The 24,461-nt window shown below is 38.6% G+C and overlaps 1 protein-coding gene across 1 annotated transcript in view; it reads right to left on the bottom strand.

Annotated features, from left to right (window-relative positions):
- Positions 1-24,461, bottom strand: part of KIF26B (kinesin family member 26B) — a 295,015-nt gene that overhangs the window by 175,160 nt on the left and 95,394 nt on the right. Inside the window, exon 4 of the mRNA XM_017806836.1 lies at positions 1,002-1,168. Within this exon, the coding sequence (XP_017662325.1) occupies positions 1,002-1,168 (167 nt within the window). The remainder of the gene's footprint in view (positions 1-1,001; positions 1,169-24,461) is intronic.

Genomic DNA, 24,461 nt, shown 5'->3' with positions numbered 1-24,461 from the left:
ATTTGGCTCTCTCAAAGGAAGAAAACTAATCTGAAAATGCTTGAGGCATTCACTCAAAGTTCACTCCATGTTTTGAAATCAAGATCTCTCACTGGATTGGTTTGGAAGTGCTATAATAATAGCTTATTCTCTTGATATTTCATTACTTTCACAACTCTTCCCAAGTCAATCTGTTAATTAATAAAAAGCATAAAAAGACAAGGATTATTTCAACGTCTTTTGTTACATAAGGATTCAACTGGGCTAACGAGATTATGTTCTGCAAAGAGTGTATTTCCGCACAAAAAAATATTTCCATGGGTGATAATTGATATTTCACTTACTAGCTGCTATGCCAATTTAACAAAACATTTTTACTAACAAATTGATAAAGATAGCTGTAGGATTTTTTAATGAAATTTTACCTCAATATTTTTTTTTACATTTTCTGAATATTCAACAGAAAGGGCGTTCTAAGGCTGAATTTAGACCCTCAGGTCAATTTAATGACGTGACAGGGACAGGAGCTGAAATCAGAAACCTTAATTTTTCAGCCTGAAAGTGGAAATCTTGATAATTTCCCAATATGGAAGTAAAATTCAACAAAGAAGTCTGAAGATTGCTACCAAATAGAACTACCCACATCCAGTTAGCTCTACAATTAATTGCCTATCTCAGAAAATTACTTGGATGGGCCCTTCTCATTCAGGGATACACCGCCCTAAAAATGTCGCTAAAATATTATTTGGGGAGCACAGTCCCATTTTACCCCAAATCAAGCATGAAGAGATGTTTTACAGAAGAGGGTAGCAGTATTACCCCCATTTTACAGATAAATGCATACAGGTGGATTGAACAATATTTTCGTGGTAATTCCTGAAAGTCTGTGACAGGTCCGTATTTGTAGCCATGTTTTTGACATGCATGCTGTACTCTGTCAATCCCACTTCTTCACTACAGAGTCACCTCCTTTGAAAGAAGTTATGTTTCCAGAGAAGGAAAATCTGAGAAATCTCTCTTACCTGGCAAAAAATGATGCTGCCACTGAGGTGCCTGTGGATACTTCACTGGCAACATATGTGCTCTGGGAAGCAGGGAAGCTGTACAGGGAGGGTTTATCTGCATTGTAGCGGTTCAATGCTGCTTCAGTCAAGCCCTCTCGACTAGTCTCTGTCATAAGCTGAGATATCTGAAAACAGAAAAAAACAGAAGTGTCATCAGCTAAAGCTCCCTAGCTGACCCCTCCTAATCCAGAAGTACCTCCAGATTGCAGATGGAGTAAGAGAGGCATTTCATTCACTATCTCTTTGCTGCTCTGTGAACAAGTTTATTGCTTCTTTCATGCTAACCTACAGTTCCTTAGCTCAGCTCTAACCTTGTCTGCATTAAAACTGGTAGGATAAATTTATCCCATCAATAAATGTCAATAATGTCTGTGGTTTTCCATTCACATAGAAAAGAAAGAGTAAACCATAATCCTTGCCTGGTTTTACCTTATGGTACAAGAGAGACAGCTTTGCTACGTGCAAGATATTTATATTTTACTCCAGGCCTTTGTAAAATAACACAGCACTAGCGTATTAAGCATTTTTGTTGACCTTTCTTCAGCAAACCCAATACACAGGATAGGAAGAAGTCCCATGGGATCTTAGGCAATTTATCATCTCTCTGGAAAATTGGGACCATTACTACTCACTTTCATTGGCTTTCCTGAAAGATTTTAAACATTTCATTCTTTTGAAGGCCCATTTAACATTTTTTTTTCACTGTTAGGAAGCCTCTTCTCAGCTTTTCATTGTCTGAAAAAGAACCAGAGTTCAAACTGACCTGACCCAGCTCTCCTCAGATCAATTGAAAGATCCTTTGACTTCAGAGAAAGTTGGATCAGCTCTACTGAAGCACCTCCTCAAAACTTTGATTTCAGTTTCCTGACTTCTTCTGGATGAATTTACAATGAAGTAATGTCATCTACTGTACTTCATGCAATTCCTAAAAAATTCCCTTTCTTCTTTCCCTCGTTTCAATGACAAATAGCTTTTGTTCACCAATGTGTGTCACAAAATTGCTACAAATGGCTTAAAAGAGCCCTCTCAAATTATCACTAGCAATCATCCAAGGCATAACTTCCTTCTCTCTGCAAAAAGTTTGCGAGAGGCAGTCTCTAACCAGTTCAATTTCAGTTTTCATGCCTCTACTTATCACCACAATAACAACAGAACATCTTCGTGAGGCATGTCAAGAAAAGTACTTGAAATAATCCTGTAGTTCTTTTTCCGCTCAGACTTGCTTTATTTCAGCTGTTAAACATTTCAGTTATTAAAAGTAAAGTTGAAGAACTGATTTGTATTTGGAAGGGGAAAAAGACGTGATATGGCAACATTTTTTAGACCAACTGTCACACGACCTCTGTTTCTCTCATAGAGAATTGCTATCCATTCTACGATGGCTAAGAAGATAATCCAAGTGTTTATCCTTAATTGAATACTTTTAGACCAATTGACTGTAATATTTCAAGAGCAGGAATACTAAACTAGCCACTCTATTTTCATGAGGAACCAGTAAAATTGCTGCAAGTACCCCCATCATGTTAATCCCATGCTGAGCCCTTCTAATTTACAGGATTCAGGATTCACTACTCTGAATAAGCAGCGCTCTCGGAAGGCTACAGATGAAATTCTGGACTTAAATCATCTCATACTACTGTTAGAATGCAGGAATTCAGGCTGTCTGCCAGGATACCTCCACATTTCCAGTGTGCAGGCAGACAGTTCTTCAGTGTTCTGCTACCCTATGTATGTCCACTTGGGGCATCCAACACACTTGATTTCACTAAGCAATTATTCCTTAAATATTGCATAATTTTGGCTAACTCAGCTATTTATATTTGCAATGAACTAGTACAAGATTCTGGCCTGTCCCCTCAAATTAGCCTGAAACCAAATTCATCAACTGCTAAACAGACAGATTTTAAAAGCCCACTCTTCAGAGTAGAGTATACATATAAACCTAACCTCATCTTAGTTCATCTGATTCATATATCTGAAATCAGAATGGATTATCATTAATTAATTACCATTGTTGACAGTGTCATTAGGAAGTGCTACTCCCATGGCAACTGAACAGCAGTTAAGAAATTGATGAGTTGACTTATGTCAACTGCAATCATAACCTCTCCATATTATGCCAAATAAAGGTACAGCTCCAAATATGAATTTCCACAGGTGGTGCAGTGGTGCACATTTCTATTGGTGTAAGCAGATCCCCTGAAGTTTTAAGATGGTGAAGTTTGAGACACATTTGAGCCAACTGCAAAACAGGAAAGGATTTGTATATCTTGGTATTTGAAACAACCAGAAAACAATTAACGTGACATGGGCATAAAAGCCTATGTCATGTTGGTTACATGGTTTCTGTGATTATAGAGACTTTGAGGTGATCCATGTCCACATCCACAAGTCCTACTAACGTGACCGGCACAGAGCAATAAAATGCCTCAAACTGATTGGGCACATTCCTGTAAAGTATTACTCTCTAGCTTCCTCAGAATCTGTTTAGATGCTTGGTTCCTGAAATTATTGGATAACTAGTTCTTATACACAAGCACTCCAAAATAATCACTTACCAAAGAAATACAAGATTGTTTTACAAAGATATAAATATAAAATGCTGTTCCTCACCTATGCACTCAGAGAGAAGTGAATATTAGTCAGTCAATGGAATGTTAATGCTTTTTTTAATAAATAGGGATGAGGATCTTATAAAGCCTGTTATTTAGGTCACATTTTCTTACAGAAAAATGCAAAGGAACTGAAGGAGAAGCTGGAAATGATCAAACACATTTACAAATTCTGTATTTGTGAAGTACCCCACTATCCATAGGACTGAGAGAAAAAGACAAATAATACTTATTTTAGTAATTGCACGTACTATGAGCAGATGCTGAATGGGGTTGTTTCTATATAAATGTAGGCTTTTCAGTACTCTTGCTACTTTGTTGTGTCCAACACAACAGTCCAAGTACTACAGGGGATGGTCAGCTGCTCAAATTGCAAGCTGTGAAACATCTGTATGGTACTGACCACCAGAGCCTGCTGGACAAGCAGCAGCTCTCCTTCGTGTTCATTCACACCACTTGCTTTGTTGCAGAACACAGGAAGCTACTTCTTGACATTGACATTGATGTACCATCTGCGAAAAGCAGCATTCCTGACAGTCCTCCTAGAGGTGCCCTGGATGGACACTCATAATGCAGCATGTTGGACTAGTTAAACACCTTCTTGATCCTGAGGTCCAGCACCACTGTCTGGTTTCCTTACAGATGCTGGCACACTTCCTGGCCAAAAAAAAAATCTGTTTCTCAGCATGAAGTCACTCAGAACTAAACTCTAAATGTACATACTGTCTGTCCTTGAGCTCCTTTGATTTACTCTTTTCCTCAGCAGGGACACTTCATAGTCAACAGTGTATTACAGGGATACTGAAATGGGAACATACTTTGTTTTACCTAAGATGTAGAAAAATCAAGATAAAATAAAATCTGGCTTAAGCCACAGTCCAGGATTTCCTAATGTAGGAATATCTCCAGTTTTAGTACTTTATTACTTTCTGCCAATGTGGGATTTTTTCAACAGTGAAATGTCTCCAGGAGAAATGAAAGCTGAAATATTTTCTTGAATTACAAACATTCTCCAATTCCTCATCTGGGAAGTCTGCAACCACTTGGTGCTACAAAAGTAAAAGCCCACAGAAGCACCGTGTGATACTGCAACACCCATAGCCTCTAACAGAACAACAGGTTTTGTCTGAACGAGTTCAAGACACTCTTTTTTTGCTATCTTTTCCTTATATCCTTTTGGTCATGCAGCCAGTGGTGATGAAAGGTAAAGATGGTGCTGTGAACCATGTTGGCATCCAGTACTTTTCAGAGTATTGTTCATACTGCACAAATTTGTACAGGTGTGTCAATCCATGGACTGAGTACCTCACTAGATGTGTGCCCACAATATTTGACTAATAAATCCTCATTTATCCCCAGATTTCAATACATATACATAAGGCAGGGGGGGCAGAAAGAAATCCAGACAATTCATATATCCAGAGACTACTGGCTTTAAGTCAGTTATTTTGCATTTACTTTCTTTTCCCTCATAGATTGGAGAGAGTAGAAATCATTCAAATTGTTAAACCAAACTGAAAAGTGGTCTTTGGAGGTAATATTACCATCTCATTTATTCTGTCCTCCAGTCACAGTAACAAATTATCCCTTTCTCTTCTGACATCACTCACTGAAGTTCACACATATACAAACTCAAGTAAATCGCCCAAAATATATAAAGTATTTAGGGAAAAGCACTCACATAACAGACATTTCCAAAGTTATTAGAGAATTTGGTTTTCCCTGTCCCACTGCCAAAGACATAGTTGAAAATTACACTTTGAGCATTAACAAACTCACTTTTTCTTTTCTACCTTTCTCTTTTTCCACACTAATGTATGTCTGGCAAGCACAATTCAAGTAAATCTGCCTCTTTAGTGTCACCATCTCTCTTACTAGATGCTGTTTCAGTCTTTAAGGGGGAAAAGACTTAATTCTTAAATTCTCTTTCCCTTCTCTTTTGTGAGTACCCACATAGCATATACAAGAGGTTTAAGATCACTTAATAGGACATAGGAGAAATTCCTTCATAGAATTGTTGGCAGCACATCAGTGCCTGGATAAGGAACAAAAAGACAAAGAATGAAACAACACAACCTTTCATGCCTCAATAAAAACCTTCTAAGAGCATGTGGGACAAGACAGATATCCCTCCCAAGGCTCCATTTTTTTTTCTCCTGTCTCATAAATGCAAGGTATCCATTAACTTCCTCTTTCACTGGATGCTGACAGTATACAACAAGAGCTAGAGATAAATCATGATTTAAATTCCCTAATTCATAGGAAAAAGATGGCTCTGCAGTTAAACTACAGGTGTCAGCCAGGCTAGATTCTCTTCCTATTCCAATTACAGAGTCTCTCTGTGCATAAGACTTGCCATCATGCAGTTAATTATATTTACATAAGGGTGTTTTACAGCCCAGCTCATTAGTGGTTTCTAAAGCTCCTAACTGAGGACTTCCAACTGAAATTACTGTACAAATGGAAGTTAGCATTTATGAAAGATATGAAACATCCATTACTCTGGAGGTAGTGAAGCATTCAGGAACATCCCCAAAATCTAGTTAACATTAGTAACTGATGAATGAACTGAATGCACAGAAATGTGTGAAAGATATCCATGTCAAAGCTAAATTCAAAAATTCAAATTCACTACAAAGCAATTCTCAGAGTCCAGAGTTCCTAACCTCAGGAGAGAAGCTCACCAGGAAGAAGAAAGTGAAGGCAGAAAGCTCTCTTTCATAAATGCACAAACACTCCTGAATGGTTTCTTTGGCAATCCACTCTTTATTCAGAGCAGCACGGAATTTTCTGCCCAATAAATACTGATGTAATTACTTCCTGGGTTATTTTAGACAGCACGTCTACATTAAACAAGAAAAAGGCTCTTCTTAAAGACTCTCCTTTTAAAGATGAGTCGAGGGAAGCACTAAAAGATAGATGTCTCAAAGCTTTAGCACACAAAAAAATCATAAATTCTTATAAACCTGTTTATAACACAAGCTTAACAGCTTAATACCAAGTTTTCCATTACACACAATCAAGTATTCTGGCTGTTCTAAGATATTAATTTTTTACCTTCTGTCCAACTCCTTTTGGCTCTTCAGTTTACTCTCAGTCATAACAAGATAAAGTTATTCTTCCTGTTTGGCTCAAGAAGCCTGGTTTCTGGTCTATGGGAGTGATGAAACTAGCACTGGGAGATGCAATTTACAATACATCATTCACGTGTCTTTCTTCCGACATAGAAAACTTTACTGAGAACTAAGCAATGCTGTTTTTCCTGGGCTTTACCTACTAATTCTTAAAGGTTGAGGCAAGTATCTAATTTACAAATTAATTTTGAAAACTGAAAGAATTCTCCCACTTTCTTTAGTGTTTAAGTGCTCGCTATCTGATGTGACAGTGCAGTGGATTGTAGAATGAGACAAAAATCTGAAGCCTTCAGTAAGCTACCAGCTTCCCAGCTGCTAAAACTGTCAGTGGAATTACAGTAAGTTGCCTATAGGAAGCAGCATCAGAAAACAAACAGAGCAGGAGATAATACTTCTCGAGTCTCTTCAGAAGGGAAGTTAATGAAGGAAATACTGGAGTTCTACCTCACCTGGAGAACACATCCCTCAACAAGGGAATTTATCAATAAGAAGCAGGCTCTCTTTCTACAATTTGGTTATTTTCTCTGAGCTCCCTTGGTAATATTGTTCATCACTTCTGCCTAACATGGAAGTTCTGCATTAATCTCTGTGCAGTAATAAAAAAAGTGCAGCATAAATTTATGTTTGGTAGCATTCAAAGGACAAGGTAGCAGCTGGGATTCACTGTACTCACTACCAAAAACTAAAAAGAGAACAGTGGATAATTTGATATTTACTGTATTTCGTTTTCATCATTTTCACATGTTCTTGGGAGATGTTAACATATGAAAAAAAGAAAAGGAAAATAATAAACGGTCAATTTCAAATATCATTGTTAAATACAGTTTCAAATACTTTGTGGTAAATCTGGTAGAGGGTTTATTGAACTACCAGTAAACTGAAGTGGGATTTTAAGGATGAAGAGATAGAGGAAAAGAGGAATATTGTGCTGCCCACACAACTATCAAATTATTAACGCATCCTTCACAGGGCAAAAGGGAACAATTACACCATTCAATCAGAGCAACTTGAAAGTGGTGGTTATTTACTAAGTCAGTCATCTTTCAATACACCACGGAATACCAAGGACATACTCTTCATCTCTCAAAAATCACTCACTACAACAGAGGAAACATATAAGGAATTATTCAGGACAAAATCCACCTTTAGGGAAAATAATTTTGAAACAGTAGCAAGTTCCTGTAATTTATATAGCATCTTGCCATTTGACTATGACCTTTTTCTCTCATAGTAAAATACTAAGCTTCTCTATAGCTAGAGATCACTGCCACTGCTGATACAGACTCTGTGTGAACCAGAGCATGACATAAGATCCTGATAGTCCTTTCCTTGTCAAAAGAATGTGTTCTACGAGCAAGAGGCTGAAAAAGGCCATGCATAAAGTCTGCTGTGTTCAGACTCCTTCTTGAAGGTAGACATACTGAATGCTGCTTAGTGAAGGCAACTTGCTATTCATTGTGAATACTGAAGCTCTACAGATGATCCTCAGGCACGCTCTGCTCCTCCTTCAAGCACATTTACACACAAAGTCTGAAATATTTCTAGCAGAACAGGGTGCTGTAACAGCATAGATTGTGTCTAAACACAAAACAATGTATCTTAGAGTGAGGTTTTTCAAAGGCAGAATTACTGGCATGGCAAAAATGCTGATCGTGCTTTTTATTTAACAAGAAAGAGTCAAAATGTATTTACCATAAACTACTTCTATTGAAACATAACTTAGTTACCATGACAGCATGTAGAGCTTAATTGCAACCTTCAGCTTTCTGCTGTCCAAAAGAAGGATGACCTTTGACTGTTGCTGCTCCCTCCCATATCCCTCTAGAAAACAGATAATTGTTGTTGTTGTTGTTATTACACAGATCGAGTGCACTCCTCAGCACAGATGAAATCCACATTTTCACACACATGGATATATCCTCCCATCAAAACTGCTATGATATATTTAGTTCCATACTACACTCAAAAGCCCATTAAATGAAATACTTTGCCACAAATGACAATGTCTTAAGATCAACTGCTTAGAGGCTAATTGGACATCCAAATAATGGTGGAGTTCTCTGCTGTAAGACATTTTCTTCCAATTCTTACTTCTAAGAGTTCTGCCATACAAAAGAGATTTTTTTTTTCCAGCTGGATTCCTATAAGTGTATGGGGCCTGACAGGATTCATCCAAGAGTACTATTCAAAGAGCTGGATGATGTCATCGTGAGACCTCTCACAATGATCTTTTGAAATGAGTCTTGGAAATCTGGAGAGGTCCTGATTGACTGGAAACTGGCAAACACTGTCCCAATTTTCAAGAAGGATAAGAGGAATGACCCTGGTAACTACAAGCCTGACAGTCTCACTTCACTGCCTGGTAAAATCACAAAGAAGATTATACTGGGAGTTATTGAAAAACACTTGAAGGGACAACAGTCATCAATCACAGCCAGTGTGGCTCTGTGAGGGGAAAGTCCTTCTTGTCAAATTGAATTTCCTTTTTGACAAGGTAACCCACCTGGCTGATCAAAGGAAGCCAGTTGATGTAATCTTTTTGGATTTCAGTAAAGATTTTGATACTGTCTCTCACAGGATCCATCTGGACAAAGTGTCCAGCACAGCTGGATAAACACATCATGTGATGGGTGAGCACTTGGCTCTTGGGTCAGACATAAAGGGTAATAATTAATGGGGTAACATCAGGCTGGTGACCTGTCACTAGTGAGGTTCCACAGGGCTCCATTTTAGAGCCAGTTCTCTTTAACATCTTCATAAACAACTTGGATGCAGGACTCAAAGGAATAATAAGTACATTTGCTGGGGATACTAGATTGGGAGGAGCTGTTGACTCCCCTGAAGTCAGAGAGGCCCTGCAAAGAGAGAAGCAACCACCAACCGTGTGAAGTTCAACATGGGGAAGTGCCAGATTCTGCACCTGGGATGGGGCAACCCTGGATGTACGTCAAGACTGGAGAATGAGATGCTGGAAAGCAGTGCCATGGAAAGGGACCTGGGGATTCTGGTTAATGGCAAGTTGAATAAGAGCCAGCAGTGCCCTGGCAGCCAGGAGGGCCAAACCTGTCCTGGGGGGCATCAGGCTAAGCATCACCAGCTGGCCAAGGAAGGGGATTGTCCCACTCTGCTCTCCACTGGGGCAACCTCACCTTGAATATTGTGTGCAGTTTTGGGCACCAAAATATGGGAAAGATATCAAGCTATTAGAGGATGTCCAAAGGAGGGCAACGAAGATGGTGAAGGGCCTTGAAGGGACACCATACGAGGAGTGGCTGAGGTCACAGTTCAGCCTGGAGGAGACTGAGGGGACACCTCATCACAGTCTACAACTTCCTCATGAGGAAGAGCACTTATTCACTCTGTGCACCTTCCTGCCCTAGCTTTTGAAATGAAAAGCAAAGCAAAACAAGCAAAAGCAAAACTATCCAGTGAAACAGTAATGCCCAAAAAATCTGCAAATTACTTCTTGAGCACACTCCCCTCAGAAACAGTATCAAATAAGAATTGCATTAGCAACAATGAAATTTGTTATAAAACAGGAAATCTGCTCTAATAAGCCTGTGACAATTTGCTTGATTAGCTAATTCCCACACAGACCATAACTTGGTAAATACTAGTTGATGCTCAATCCCAAGAAACCTCCACCACTGAGACATGACACATACAGACTCATTTTGATCTGGCTTTACAATGAATTCAGTTTTCTCAATTTGGCAGTGCCCTTCTGAATTAAGTAGTCCAGGGAAGTAGTTAATATCACAGAATCACAGAACTGTTAGGGGTGGAAGGGACCTCTGAAGATCATCCAGTCCAATGCCCCTATCAAGGCAGGGTCAGCAGGACACAGGAACATATTCAGGTGGGTTTTGAATGTCTCCAGAGGGGAAGACTCCACGACCTCCCTGGGCAGCCTGTTCCAGTGCTCTGCCACCCTCAATTTAAATAAGTTCTTCCTTGTTTTGAGGTAAAATTTCTTTATGTTTTAGTTTATGGCTATTTTTCCTCATCCTGTCACTGGGCACCACCAAAAAGGGTCTGGCACTGTCCTCTTAGCACCTGCCTTTGAGATATTTATATGCATCAATGAGATCCCCTCTCAGTCTTCTCTAGACTAAACAGGAGCAGCTCCCACAGTCTCTCCTCACAAGAGAGATGCTCCAGATGCCTAATCATCTTTGTGGCCCTCCATTGGACCCTCTCCAGTAGATCCTTGTCTTTCTTGTACTGAGGAGAACTGAACCCAGTACTCCCGATGTGGCCTCACTAGGGCCAAATAGAGGGGTAAGATCACCTCCCTCAACCTGCTGACCACACTCTTCCTGATGCACCCCAGGACACCATTGGCTCTCCTGGCTGCAAAGGCATACTGCTGGCTCATGGTCAACTTGTCATCCATCAAGACTCTGAGGTCATTCTCAGCAGAGCTGCTCTCCAGTGGTTCAGCCCCCATCCTGTACTGGTACTTGAGGTTATCCCCCCCCCCCAGGTGCAGGACCCTGCACTTGCCCTTGTTGAACATCACCAGATTTCTCTCTGCTCAACTCTCCTGCCTATCAAGGTCCCACTGAATGGCAGCACAGCCTCCAGGTGTATCAGCCACTTCCCCCAGTTTCTTATCATCAGCAAACTGGCTGAGGGTGCATTCTATCCTTCATCCAGGTCACTGATAAACAAGTTAAATTAGACTGGACCCAGTATTGGTCCCTGGGCAACACCACTTACTACAGACCTCCAACTGGATTCTACTCCACTGGTCACGACCCTGTGAGCTCTGCCATTCAGTTCTCGATTCACCTCACTTTCCATTCATCTAACCCACATTTCCTGAGCTTACCTATGAGAATGTTATGCGAAACAGTGTCAAAAAGGTCAAGGTAGATGACACCCACTGCTCTCCCCTCATTGACCCATCCTGTACCTACACCAAAAGGAATCAGTATAGAATCTGAAATCATATCGATCAAGCCACCTTCTTGCTTCTCATTTTGTTTTTATATATTTATTAAGCAGAAAAGTAAACAGAAGGAAAAAATATTAGAGGAGGGGAAATTTCATGATCTGAAGCATTCAGAACAGCAAATATCTAACCTCAAGTTAACCCAACCCTTGTAGAGAAGTTGAAAATTCTAGTCTGCAGTGGTCCTTTAGTCTGAGTGACACAGCTTGCAAATTTTATCTATTGGCTACTACCTAACTGTCAAACTATTTTCTGAAAGGTAAGGAAGGCCTCTATCTTATTCCAAAACTGCAATAGCTGTCAGAACTACCATTCTGAATACCTTCAATGTTTTCTGATGTCCCCTCAGAATTATGTCAGCCTTTCCTATTCCTCTCCAAGGAAGCTACAGGCTGGATAGCGATCCTGGCATGCAAATCTGCTCACTCTCCTCACCCCAGAGGTCCCTCAGAAAAGCAGAATGCCCCCAGGCAGACCCCTGCAAGGCTGTGAGCCATCCCTTGTGAGTAGAGCAATAAAGCACCATCAGCTAGGCCCACATACGTCTCTCATTCACAAAGCTCCACCAGCAAAGCCTCTGATGACAGAATAGCAATGTAAGGTTTCCTAGTTGGTATATTCCCACACTAACTCTGCAAATGAAAAGGAGGAACATCAGCTAGCAAAGAGAGGTCCTGTTCTCAATTTTGTGTCTCTAAGCATTTTAACAATGAAAAAAGACACTGTGCAGCAACACAATAAAACTGCTTCCTTTCTTGTCAAGAAGATGACAATAACATGGCAATCTGTGGGAAAGCTGAGGCTGCCTCTAGCTTTCAGATTTTTTTAAATCTGTTTTTATGAAGTAGTTAATTCTCTTAATTGTCTTGCTGCATTATAAAGCTGTGCAGCTGGAAATTAATTAGATCTTTTTCTACTATGACTTGTTTGCTATCAGATTAGTAACATTTTACAAGAGAAAAGGCCTTTCTTTTGTGTGACTCAGTTAAAGTTGATTTCATACATCCAGATTCAGCATTTATACTGTAATCCCTTGTTGCATCAGCTACCTTTTGAGTCCTCAGCAGCCAGGCTAATTGTGCTAAAATAACTAGTGCAACAATGAAGAGTGTGTGCAGACTACAAAAGAGGAGTATGTCTGACTGCTGTCTGTACACATGTACACATGGGGCAGCAGCTACATGAAGTGACTGCACTTTTAAAGCTGAGGCACAAGTCTCTCTGGTTCACTGTGTGCAGGAGTAATGCATTTGTTATGAAAACAAACTTTCATTTCTCTGATCAGTTACTAACTGCCAGCAATGTCAAGACATCACAAGAAGTTCAAATCTTACTGTAGGTGTTTCCCTATCACAAACAAAAATCTGTGAGCCACTGACCTTTCCCTTGTCAGTTGACAAGAACAGCTCTAGAAGCTACCAGAGTGTGTCAGCATGTGGGCTTAACTTAAATGGCATTATTGACCCAGAAAGGAACTTCTTTCTGTAGCTAGCAAGAGAGTAAGGAATAAAAAATACAATTAGTTTCTCCACACATAAATGTATGAACCAGATCATTAGTCTTTATTTAAAACACATATGGTCAAATTCTACCATGAATATATGAGGAGAGAGAACTACTTCATTTCCAGTATGAAAAAAAATCTGACAGTCTAAGAGATTCCTGCAATGATTACTACATAAGAATGTGGCATAGTGCAAATTCAGTCCACACACATAATCACCTCAAGATCAGACCTTTTGGGGGGATAAGATCAGTACATATCTGATGGGTGTCTCACCAAGCTGCCCACAGAAAGGTGCATGGGTTTGATCCCCAGGAGTCTAGAAAATGCCTCGAATCTATTTGGAAACTATTAACATTCCAGTGACTTCCTCGTCAGAAAGAAATTATGAATATCAGCTTTTCTATAAACTGCTGCCACAGGTTTAATTAGTGAAGGCAGATACCACAACAATACAAATTGTTTTCTCTGTCTGTTAGATCATAAGACTATCAGTAGCGTACCTTTATAAAGGGAGAGACCAGAGGACTTGAACCTAGCATGAGACATGAACTTTTGCACAAATACAAAAGAGTTTCTTGCAGAGAAGAGTCATTTAGAAGCCAGGCATATTTTGGAAGTAGCAATATAGAAGCTTGGGAAATATGAGAGAGAGTGAGAAATCTTTCTCAATTCATCAAATATTCTAAGCTTGAAGATTTTTTCCGTAATATCCTTTTCCATATGTTTTCCTAAATCATCTTCCCATAGATGCACTGTTTTAAAAACTGACTAAATACAAGCCAACTTCTGATACGAATAATATTGTTACGCAGTTTTCTCTTTTGCTGCCTCACTGAAATATTAACAATGCAGTGTATGAAAGGACTCTAAGGAGAGTCTTGTAAATCCTAATCCATCCTTAGTGGAATAAAACTTAAGATGCAGATCTGAATGCTTTGTAAAATTTGCATTTCTCAAGACAGGTGAAAGTCTCCAAGTACCCTCAGCTCTTCTGAAAATACATTTAAATTTCACTGCAGCCCGCAAAGAAAGCTTTAAAAGAAGAAAATATTGTGTTCAGATCTTAGCGTCTAGTCGTCAAGTTGGTGCATTGTTCCCTTCCATTTCAGTTCAGTTTTACCAATGCTAAAACACATCTTCCCACGTATTACCCACATTCAGGTAAAACTTGATTCCTCAGGAAGCATTTAGAACTGCAAAGCATTCAGTCCTCTGCATGAAATTTAATTCTTAAAATGAAGTTATCAGCTTAAATGCTTACAATGAAATTAAAATCACTCAAGTTGCATTCAGGTTAAACCATCATCTGTAGTGCTGTCTAAGAGTCAGTTTTCTCTCCTAATCCTAACTAACTGACATTCTGTGAGGTTAGGAGGGCTCAGGCACTGGAATAAGTTCCTGGGCTAAGTCATAACAGCTGTCCCCATGCACACGCTTTGCCTATAGCAAACACACGGTTTTATCTTAAAATCACTTTTCTAGAGCTAAGTCAAAGAAACCAAGTCAGACTGTCTTGAATTTGCTATAAAGTATGAACATGCATTCACAGTTACTGTGTATTAGTAAGCTTCCTAAGAAGTTATCATGCTGATTGTGTGTCTGAGTCCTAAGACACAGATTAGGGTAGGATAGCCAGAACAGGAGCCATTATGCAAGCTTGAACGCAGAGCTGCTCAGAAGTTCAACCACAGTACGTTCAAATGGGCTTAGTGGGGCTAAATGTAAATGCAAGGGATTGGCTATTACTTGGTCCAAAAATCCACTGAAGATGTGCAGATGTGGAAACATGAGAAATACCAACAGAGTGGTGTTGCAAGAAAGGCACTTTCAGGGGGCTCAATTCCAGCTAGAAAAGCCTCAAAACTGTGAGCCTCGCATTTCCTAGGAATCCCTCTTATTTCATCCCTACAAGCAGATGTTGATATTCTTCAGAAGTCAACACTGTTCAGAAGTTGCTTTTCAATGCAAATACTTTGCAAGACCTTGACAACAACCAACATCTCAAGTCAAAAAGCATAGCAATATCATGTTCCTCTCTTCCTGCAGAGAACCAACATTTAGCCTCAAGTTTCATGCTGAAGACTTCCACCTTTGCAGTGAATTCCACAAACCTGAGCCACCACCTCACAATGTAAGTCATGCTAAACTGCACTGCTCTTTAGCTTTGTGTAGCTGCCTTCCCCTTTTCTGTCCCTACATAAATAGTCCCTTGCAGAAGTTACGCATCATAAGGAGGGACCTCTATAAAGTTAACAAAGTTGGTCTTTCTAAGCCCTGTCACAATACATGAGCACGTCTTACTTTCATGTTAATAATAAAAATAATTTTAAAACCATAGCGGGAATCATAATTTTTCACAGGAATACATGAAAAGAATTCAAAAGGTGCCAGTAGAGCTTTCAAATGAGGGCAGAGCTGGACAGAAACAGTTCCTTCCTGCCCTGAAGGTAAATGCCTTCAGTCATACATTTGGTTGCCCTATAGCCTTAGTTTGCATAGCTAGAGCTGTTATTAACAGTCATAAAAATCACTCAGCTATAAGAATTTGACTTGGAGGCCACTTCCTGGGGTGAATTCCATAGGCCAACAAGTTGCTCAGTTATGCTACACTGTCTTCTGTTTACTCTGGATTTACAGCCCTCTCAGCTAATGAAAGCAAAAAAGAAGAGGAGAACATCCTCAACTAAACAAATTAACCACTGCTGGTGCATATTGAAAATTGTCACTAAATGGGCCTCTCTCTGTTGTAGTTCTCTTTCTGTGGCACAAAGGATCAAATTGTGACCACCAGGCCACATTTTTGCTAGGGTACTCTGCTGAATGGGATGGATCTTTCATACACCACACCAAACTGCCTCAGCTTTTTACATATGCTCCTAGACTAATTCTATTTTCCAAGAAAATCATGTTTTTGTCTCCTCCGATTTGCTGCAACTTCTATCATGTTGTCCATCCAAATTATTTGTTGCAGCTGGCCTTGTTTGATTTGCAAGCCTTGAAGGGACCCAAGCTGAGTACAGTTTTCCAGGACCTAACTTAACACTTATCTGAAGCTGACCTAGCATTTAATTCAAGTGCACACAGTGATCTTTCCCCATTATATGCAATTTGCATTTTGGTTTGCAGGAACCATCATAATCTGTCTTCACTGTGACGGCTTTACAGTACAAAGATGACGTTCCCACATTCCCCCTTAGGGCCCTTGTACACTGAGAACTTTAAACATACTAACTGTCCATTCTCAGCTGGAATTTCATGCTCATTCACTTGCAGACTGAGTAATTAATACCAATCCCCATCTCCATTGACCAGCTAAATAAGGTCAGATGAAGAACAATATTTTCTTCTCACCAGTGACTTTAGATGCATCTTTTTAGATAATGCTGAGATAGAACTCCTTTACTTTTCTTGGAGGGCATTAAAAAAAAAAATCAGTGATCCATTTAGAAGATATAAACTACAGACAGGGGTATTCTCAAAATTGCACAGCTCTGGAAAATTAATTATAGAGAGGAAGGGGCACAGGCTTTAGTCTGACTGTGGACTACAGCTCTTTCTGAAAAGGCAGGAGAGGAGACAACTGAACATCCATAACCTGCAGCATTAACAATCATTCCTCTCAAGAGATGATATTCTTTCAAATTTTGTCAGTATAGCCTATCATGAGAATTTTGAGTGGACATATTATAACCTGATTCATCAGGGATTATTTTCCACTAAAACAGAACTCAGACCAAACCAAGGGTAGACTCCATACAGCTTTAATGATCTTGTATGATTTCCTGTCTAGGAAAAGGGCAAAGACAAATACAAGACAGTCATATGCAAAGTCTTATACATCTTACTACCTAATGCATTCAACTATGGAATGCAGTGCACACAGTAAATATAGTCAATTATTTACTCTTTACTCATAGTTACACTTTGTGCATACTTTCACAGCAAAACTTATTCACAGTACATACACAGAATGTTCTTCCAGTGTTCGTTATAAATTACTGCCTATGTACTACATTAATCTCCAGTAGGTTCATACTTTGTGAATTGTCTAAGATGCTCCTAATTTTCTTAATTTTTGTATTCTTGTAGGCTTATTATTTCCCAATTTTTACTACCAACATTTGCTAATTTTTATTACTGTTTGGCAGTTCAAGTCTTATAGATACATTTATTTCTTTCTCATTTAAGTCAGCCTAAATAAACTTCAAATGGCATTGCTTTACTTATTTTTCTTTTATCTTTTTTTGAGTTAAACACAGTGACGAAGAATATAAAGTTTCTTCTACACAGGACACAAAAAGTCACTGCCCCAAGGAGTTTGCTCAATAAATTAAACAGACAAAATGCATTTCACCAAGGTTTGAAAATGAACAGTGATTAAAATAAGTGGAAGAACAATTGGTTGATATTTTTAATAAGCAAACAGTAAGATTACATTAACTGGACGCTTGGGAATAAAACAGATCTACAATAGATTTAATTAATTGCATTTAATGAAGCCCAAGTATAACAACAACAAAACAGTGCATCATCTGAAATAATGCCTGAACTCTAGTAAACCATTCTGAACTGTAATAAATATCTCATTGTTATCTTCAGAGAATTTTTATTTGCACATGAAATGTTTTGAATCTTTTCCCTCCAACTTGTTTAATGGGTTTGCAATGTAAAAGTTTCAGAAGTTACTTTTAAATCAGTTTTTGAAAGGAACTCTTTATTCTATTATTTTTTAATAGAGCGTCATAGACTGCCATGCTGCTCCACGGGGACATGTCAAAAGAAGGATCAATGTCTACAGGTCAGTGGAAGTACAGTGCTGTAATCCATGTAACTGAAGAAAAAGGTCCCTTCACAAGGTATTTTATAGGCATTTACTAAGTCATCTTGAACAGTAGGACAAAAGGAATACAAGGTGGGCATGAACTAGCTCAAAAAAATGTAGAGCACTATTCCACATGCAAGGTAATAAAGAACTAAGCCGGAAACATTTATAGAACTGATGCTTACTGTGTATTCTAAAGAGGGGCTGAAACACTCTCACCCTGTGTACTCACTTTCAAAATGGCATGCAGTCACTAAAAGGAAAAAGCATGATGATGCTCTATCACCAGTGGAGTGAACTTGATTTCAGATCAGAACCTACTCTGAACTCTACCAGCAATTTCTTTTGGAAAAGCAGCAGAGGATTCCTTCTTTGAGGAAATTAGGTGGAAGATCTATTTGTGCATGTATATTCATAAATACATGCATGCACAAATAAAGAAACAAACCAAGGATGCCCAAAAAATCAGAAGTGGAATTAATATATATATATGCATTAAACCACTAAATTCTCCCTATTATTTATGCATCAAACAAAAAAATTCTGGGATCATTCTCCAAATACTTTCCACCACTAAGCAGCTGTGCTCACAATGGCCACAGGAACAGGAGCCATGTATAACAGGTGCAGATTAGGTCTGCAACCAACCCAGAGGACTGGAACTCCAAAACATCCATCCCTACAGAGTGTCCCCTAGACACAGTGGGTTTCATTCACACAGGGTTCAGTCTTATCCAACAAGAACAGATAATTACAAAACAGGAAAAAAAATATTATTGTTAAAAAAGCTCAATTTTCCAGCAGAAAAGCATTACGTTAGGTTCCCTTGCTGAAAACAGAGCATTGTAGGAGAATGACAGGATTTTAATATTTGCTGGAACTACATTTATTAAGGAAGAAATTAAGACAGAATAAACAACAAGAAATACATATCTTGGACTCCGGAGCTTTTTGAAAGAATATGTTTCAAAGATGCTAAAACCTAAAAACTTCAGAGGTCAATTTGAAACTTCTACAGTCTTTTTCTTTCCCAAGGGCATGCTTTCAAGTGAATCCCTTTAAAGCAAAGTCCTTATTTGCAAGTTTCTTTTCTTCTCAGAAAGCACAGTAGCAGCTTGTTGTAAAAGGCAAAGTGTACGAACTCTGTGCAGCTGATAAAAATTCCAGCTCAAACTGTATTTGAAGATAAAAAACTATCAACCAGCAAGATATTTTTAGTCAGTCCCTTCTGTTACTAACATTTTTCCAAATTGTTCTGGACCCCTAAAATTTCTCTGTTTCATAATTCACTCTGATGTTGATTCTTTCAGGCAGGCACAGAATAATCTAACCGCGACATACGAAATGACAAGATGGCCCTTTTATTCTGAGTGTAATAGAAAAAAAAGGTTATTTTCTCAACTCTACAAACTGCATAGCAGCCATCTCAGGCATATCCTTCCACTTTCCTGTACATCTAGTTCTTAACATGTAAAAAGCAGCACAATAAAATTTGTTTCCTCCCTCCAAGCATTTTTGATCATTTTACAGAAATGGACTTTAAAGTCTGCAAAATATTATACAGTTCAGCTGAAATTATATTATATCTTTCCTGGTAATTTCATTTTTCCCCACTTCATGCCCATGCAACATTTAAAAAGTCTTGAAAGCAAATTCTCTAATCACCTAAGCACAAACCATCCTCTTGCTCTAGTACAGTTTGGCTACTGATAGGTCCTTTGGCTTTCTGTGGTATCATCTACTACAGATTCTCCAAAAAATTCTAAAGAGAAAATTTCTACTCAGTTTATTCAAATTGGGCACAAGAATACTAGCAGCAGTACCATCAATAAAGCTTTTTTTTATCATGAATTATATTAAATTTTCCAGCAGATAGAATGGGATACTGAGGAGCAAACAGCTATTTTCCAGCATTTCTATTAAGCTTTTATAATTAATAGGTGCCCTCCCACTCTCTTATACTCAAAAGGAAACCAAGCCATAATAATCCTCCACTGGCACACTTGAAATCACCTTTACTGGAGAACATAGGAGGAATAAGGTACTTTATTATTCATATTCATTGAGTCATAAAATGTCTAGAAGTAATGGTCCCTTGCACCAGTGGTGACTGTCCCTGCTTCAGAGACAAAGAATTGAGGTGGCAGGGAGAAGCAGCAAATATTCATAATATGTGATTAAAGTAATTGAGCAGTGAATGGAAAAGGAAGCAGAGAAACCCACATCACTTAGCTTGGACAAATCTCATCATCTACATAACCCGCACATACATAACCCCTGTCTCAAGCCTCTTTCCAGAAATCTTCATCTAACCCAGGCCAAGTGTCTGCATTTCACCTACTTTTATATAAATACTTATATATAAATCTTGGTAAGTTGAGCTCTGGCAATGTTTAAATGGATCTTTACAAAGGTTCTGAACTGCAAGACAACAATTAGGAGATCATAAGCATCACTACTAAATCCTGGCTGAAAATAGCATATCCCATCATTTAGGATTACAGAGGCAAAAACCCTTCCTATGACTGACTAAGGACAGAAAATAATGAAAAGCCAGTAACATGAGAATGAGATTTTTCCCTCTAAAGCACTTAGCTACATGAAAACAACTTGATCCCTCATTTAGCACTTACATCTAAAAGTAAAGTAAAATAGATAAGCTTTAGGACACTCTCTGATGCTCTTATAATTTATCAGGGAAGCCTGGTGGCCAGAAATCCCTCACTGTGGTGTTCTCCTAAGTCATTTGAACAGTATCTGGTTATATTATTTGCTGTCCAGGACAAATGATGATATTTTTTGTTTACATTACTTCAAAGCAAAAAAATTCAGAAATCTCCACAAGCTTGCACACCAACCCTCAGTTAAACCTACCTAACATTGCAAGACTTTCCACAATGACTTTCGCAGAAGCTGATCCATATGCAGACAAAGCTTTCTGAGTGCATTTTCCCTGTCAGTCCTGTCTCTGATCACTGCCATAATATATCGGGATGTACAACTGAGGATCACGTTATCTATTTTTACCTCCTGCACACTGGCAACAAACTTCATACAAAGTCTTTAGGGATCATAGAGTCTGATCAATTAAGCTCTGATAGTATCTCATTACTATATATTCTTCTGATATGTTCTGTACAATTTCTCTAATAGCGCTTGAATTAATTTTCCATCTTCTATGTTGCACTACAGTAACTGAGAAAATACACAAGAATAAAACACAGAGATGATTGTGCTTATGATTTTTGTTTAAATCCAGAAACACTGCCTAGCTCCACCAGCCTAAAACCTGTCAGGAAAGAAAGCAATAACAAACCCTACCTATCAACTCTCTTTCTCTTACAGGAAATAATGTATCACTCTACATGCTTTAAAGTAGAATTTTTTTTCAAAACTAGGCCTAAACTCTGCTTATACTAATAGTCTTGACTTTCTTGGAAAGTAATGTATAGAGTAGTAAAAGGTGTAAAATTTCAGGATTCACAATGCAAGTGTGCTTTATGATTATCCAGTGACACCAAGCATGCAGCTACAGTAAAGTTAGGGAAACAGAAGTGATTTCATCAAGCATAGTTCCAACCTTCAATTCTTTTTCTGCCTTTCCCATTAGCCAAACGTCTGTATATAAATTTAGCCAGATATTTAATAAACACATATACAGTTTAAAAAGTATCACTTTGAAGTAAAGCTTGGCAGTATTTGATTCAAAGAGCTGTCACAATAGAAACACTTCACTTACACACCCATCCATACAACTATAACCTTGCACTGGTTGCAGCTTAGTCACCTGACATTCACATCTACCAGAGAGACCTGAGGCTTTCCTGGTGTACAGAACCCAAGTCCTCAGACACCTTAACGACATAAGTGATAGTGACTCTAGTGCTGTCATACAAGGAAGAACTACAGATGTTTCTGCTGAGATTTGCTAGCACTAGCCATCATGAGCACCAACAAACCCCATGGAAGATGAAAGCTCACTACTGTTCCTTTCTCTTCAACCCTTGGAGCAGTTCTGAATTCAACTTGAGAGATTAGGTGGGAGTGAAAGGTGAAATGCAATTTCATTTCTTCTCAGAGCAGTTTTCAGATCTAAAAGATGTTTTCATTAGCTGAGAGGGGCTTTTTCTCACCCCTGCAGAGATGTAATCCTTCCTTATTCTTCATAAGACACATCTAGGCCCGTTCAAAGTTCAAAAGATGCTGGACAATCAGGTTTCTGCTTTCATTTCTCAAGAAGAGCAGTTCCAAAAGACTCTTCAGTGTCAGGTCAGACCATAAGATTATAGTAAAAGAAAGCTTCCCCTTTCACCAACCCAAAAGGGAGTGAAGCCCACTATGAAAGCAAGACACTACATTTACTCCAATCACCACAACCATTCTCACACTCTGGATGATCAGATCTTATAGGGCTGACATTGATCTCATTCTTATCTGTACTATACCAGTGTAGCCGTGTCAACTGCAAAGCAATTATCCCAGAGTGAGACAGAAGAACGTCTGGCCCCAAATGTATTCTATCTGACAACACCCACCTCTCAAGTGCACAATGCTCCGGAATATAAGGGAAGAACCAACCACTTTAACTCAAATCCACTGAATTAAAGAGAGCAGTCCCAACAGACAAGTTGATGCTCCCTTTCTGACACCATTTCAGGAGCACTTTAGAGAAAAGAAAACAATGGTTCCACATGATAGCTGTGTGGAATCATATTTCAGAGTGAGATGAGTCTCTAGCAATTTATTCCTTACTTCCTATAAGTGCAGCATAGTATCAAAGCAAAGGCTTTGTAAATTTATTTTTTGCATAGTAACACAGTTCTTCATTTTTAAAGGCTCAAATTTTTTCTAAGCAGAAATCAAAGGTTAGAACAGAATTACGCAAAAATCAAAAAAGTATGATGACATGTCTAAATCTAATCTTAGTTCTATATCCCGTTTATGCAAAACAATGTGAGAAACAAATGTCTTAGTCAATGAGACAGTACACTGATTTGTGTGTTCTTTGAGTGGTATCCCTTAGGAATTTAAAGAGAAACTACTAAAAAATTTCTTGCTAATTCTTTTGTCATCCCCTCCTTCCCATCTCAGCTAGAATGAGTTACCCTTGGTTTAGTACATTTCTTTTTCTTCTCTTCTTGCAACAGATGTTGAACAGTAGTAAGACACAGGAGGAGTATCAGCCACAAGGACTGTATATTTATGCAGAATTAAAGACCAGCATGTTACTCATATGAATGATTCAATCCAAGAGATTTTTTAGAATCTTTTTTTCAACATTTAAGTAAGAAATAATAACAACAACAAAAAAATTCTGAAACATACCACACTTACCTTGAACTCCAGAAATGTTGTAGAAACTGTTAGAAAAGCACTTTTAGCCAATTTATTTATCACAGGCTTCCATCCAAAACATAGCACCAGTCACCCACTTTCAGCACACAGGGACAAAGAGTCTCTAAGTACTGAGCATCCTCCTCCCAGTGAACCCAGTAACACCTGTGCCAGAAAGCTTCAGGGGCAGTTTAGAAATTCTAGTCCTTAGCTATATATTGCATGTACTTAAAGAAGCCTTCTCCGTAGTATATAAGGTACCAACTGCCTTATGCTATATAGAAATTTATCTCCTACTATTTTTATGCTAATATCAGAAAGAAGGGACTTTTTTATTGACCACATAAACACATAATCCCTTCATGAATTTTTCTAAGCTCTTGGCCTCAGTACTATCTCTACAGCAATAAGCCCCAAAAAACTGTACGTTGCATAAACAGCATATTTCCTCTTACTTCTAAATTGGCTGTCTTAGCTCTCTATGTTCTTGAACTATGAAAGCAGGAGCTGACTATTTTTATTTCTAGTTACTCTTCCACCTTGTTTATATCATAGGAAACAAAAGTACAAATTTGTGTCAGTGTATCAGTTTGTCTTCCCCCTTGCTCCATTCCATCTCTACATCATTTTTCTGACTGTTAAAACATCACTTCTCCTCTCAATTTATATTTTTGTTCAATGATGCAAGCAATCAGCACAGCTATTATTTCAGAAAAGAAACTAGTCTCACATGTGGACAAAATCCTCAAGCTACAGAGCAGGGAAGGAAACCAAGACTCCAAATCCTCACTAATTGTGATCTTCTGGCTTTTGCTAATTTACAGGATTAACTCACTCCTATAATAGTCCAGATTTCTTCCTCACATCACAATTGAGTCATGGGGTTTTCATACTCACAGGATAAGCCTATTTAGCTCTTTTCAGCCCATGGGATACCCTTTACCTCTTTCTTCCCTTAGTCACCCCAGTATCATGAAGGGGAAAAGTAATGATGCTAAGGTCATTAAGCCATGCATAGAAATGCCATAAGGGATCAAATCACACCCATGCAA

This window comes from Lepidothrix coronata, unplaced genomic scaffold, assembly GCF_001604755.1.
Source record: "Lepidothrix coronata isolate B3197 unplaced genomic scaffold, Lepidothrix_coronata-1.0 Scaffold16, whole genome shotgun sequence".
Classification (NCBI taxonomy): domain Eukaryota; kingdom Metazoa; phylum Chordata; class Aves; order Passeriformes; family Pipridae; genus Lepidothrix; species Lepidothrix coronata.
This window is presented reverse-complemented; position numbering and strand designations above follow the sequence as displayed.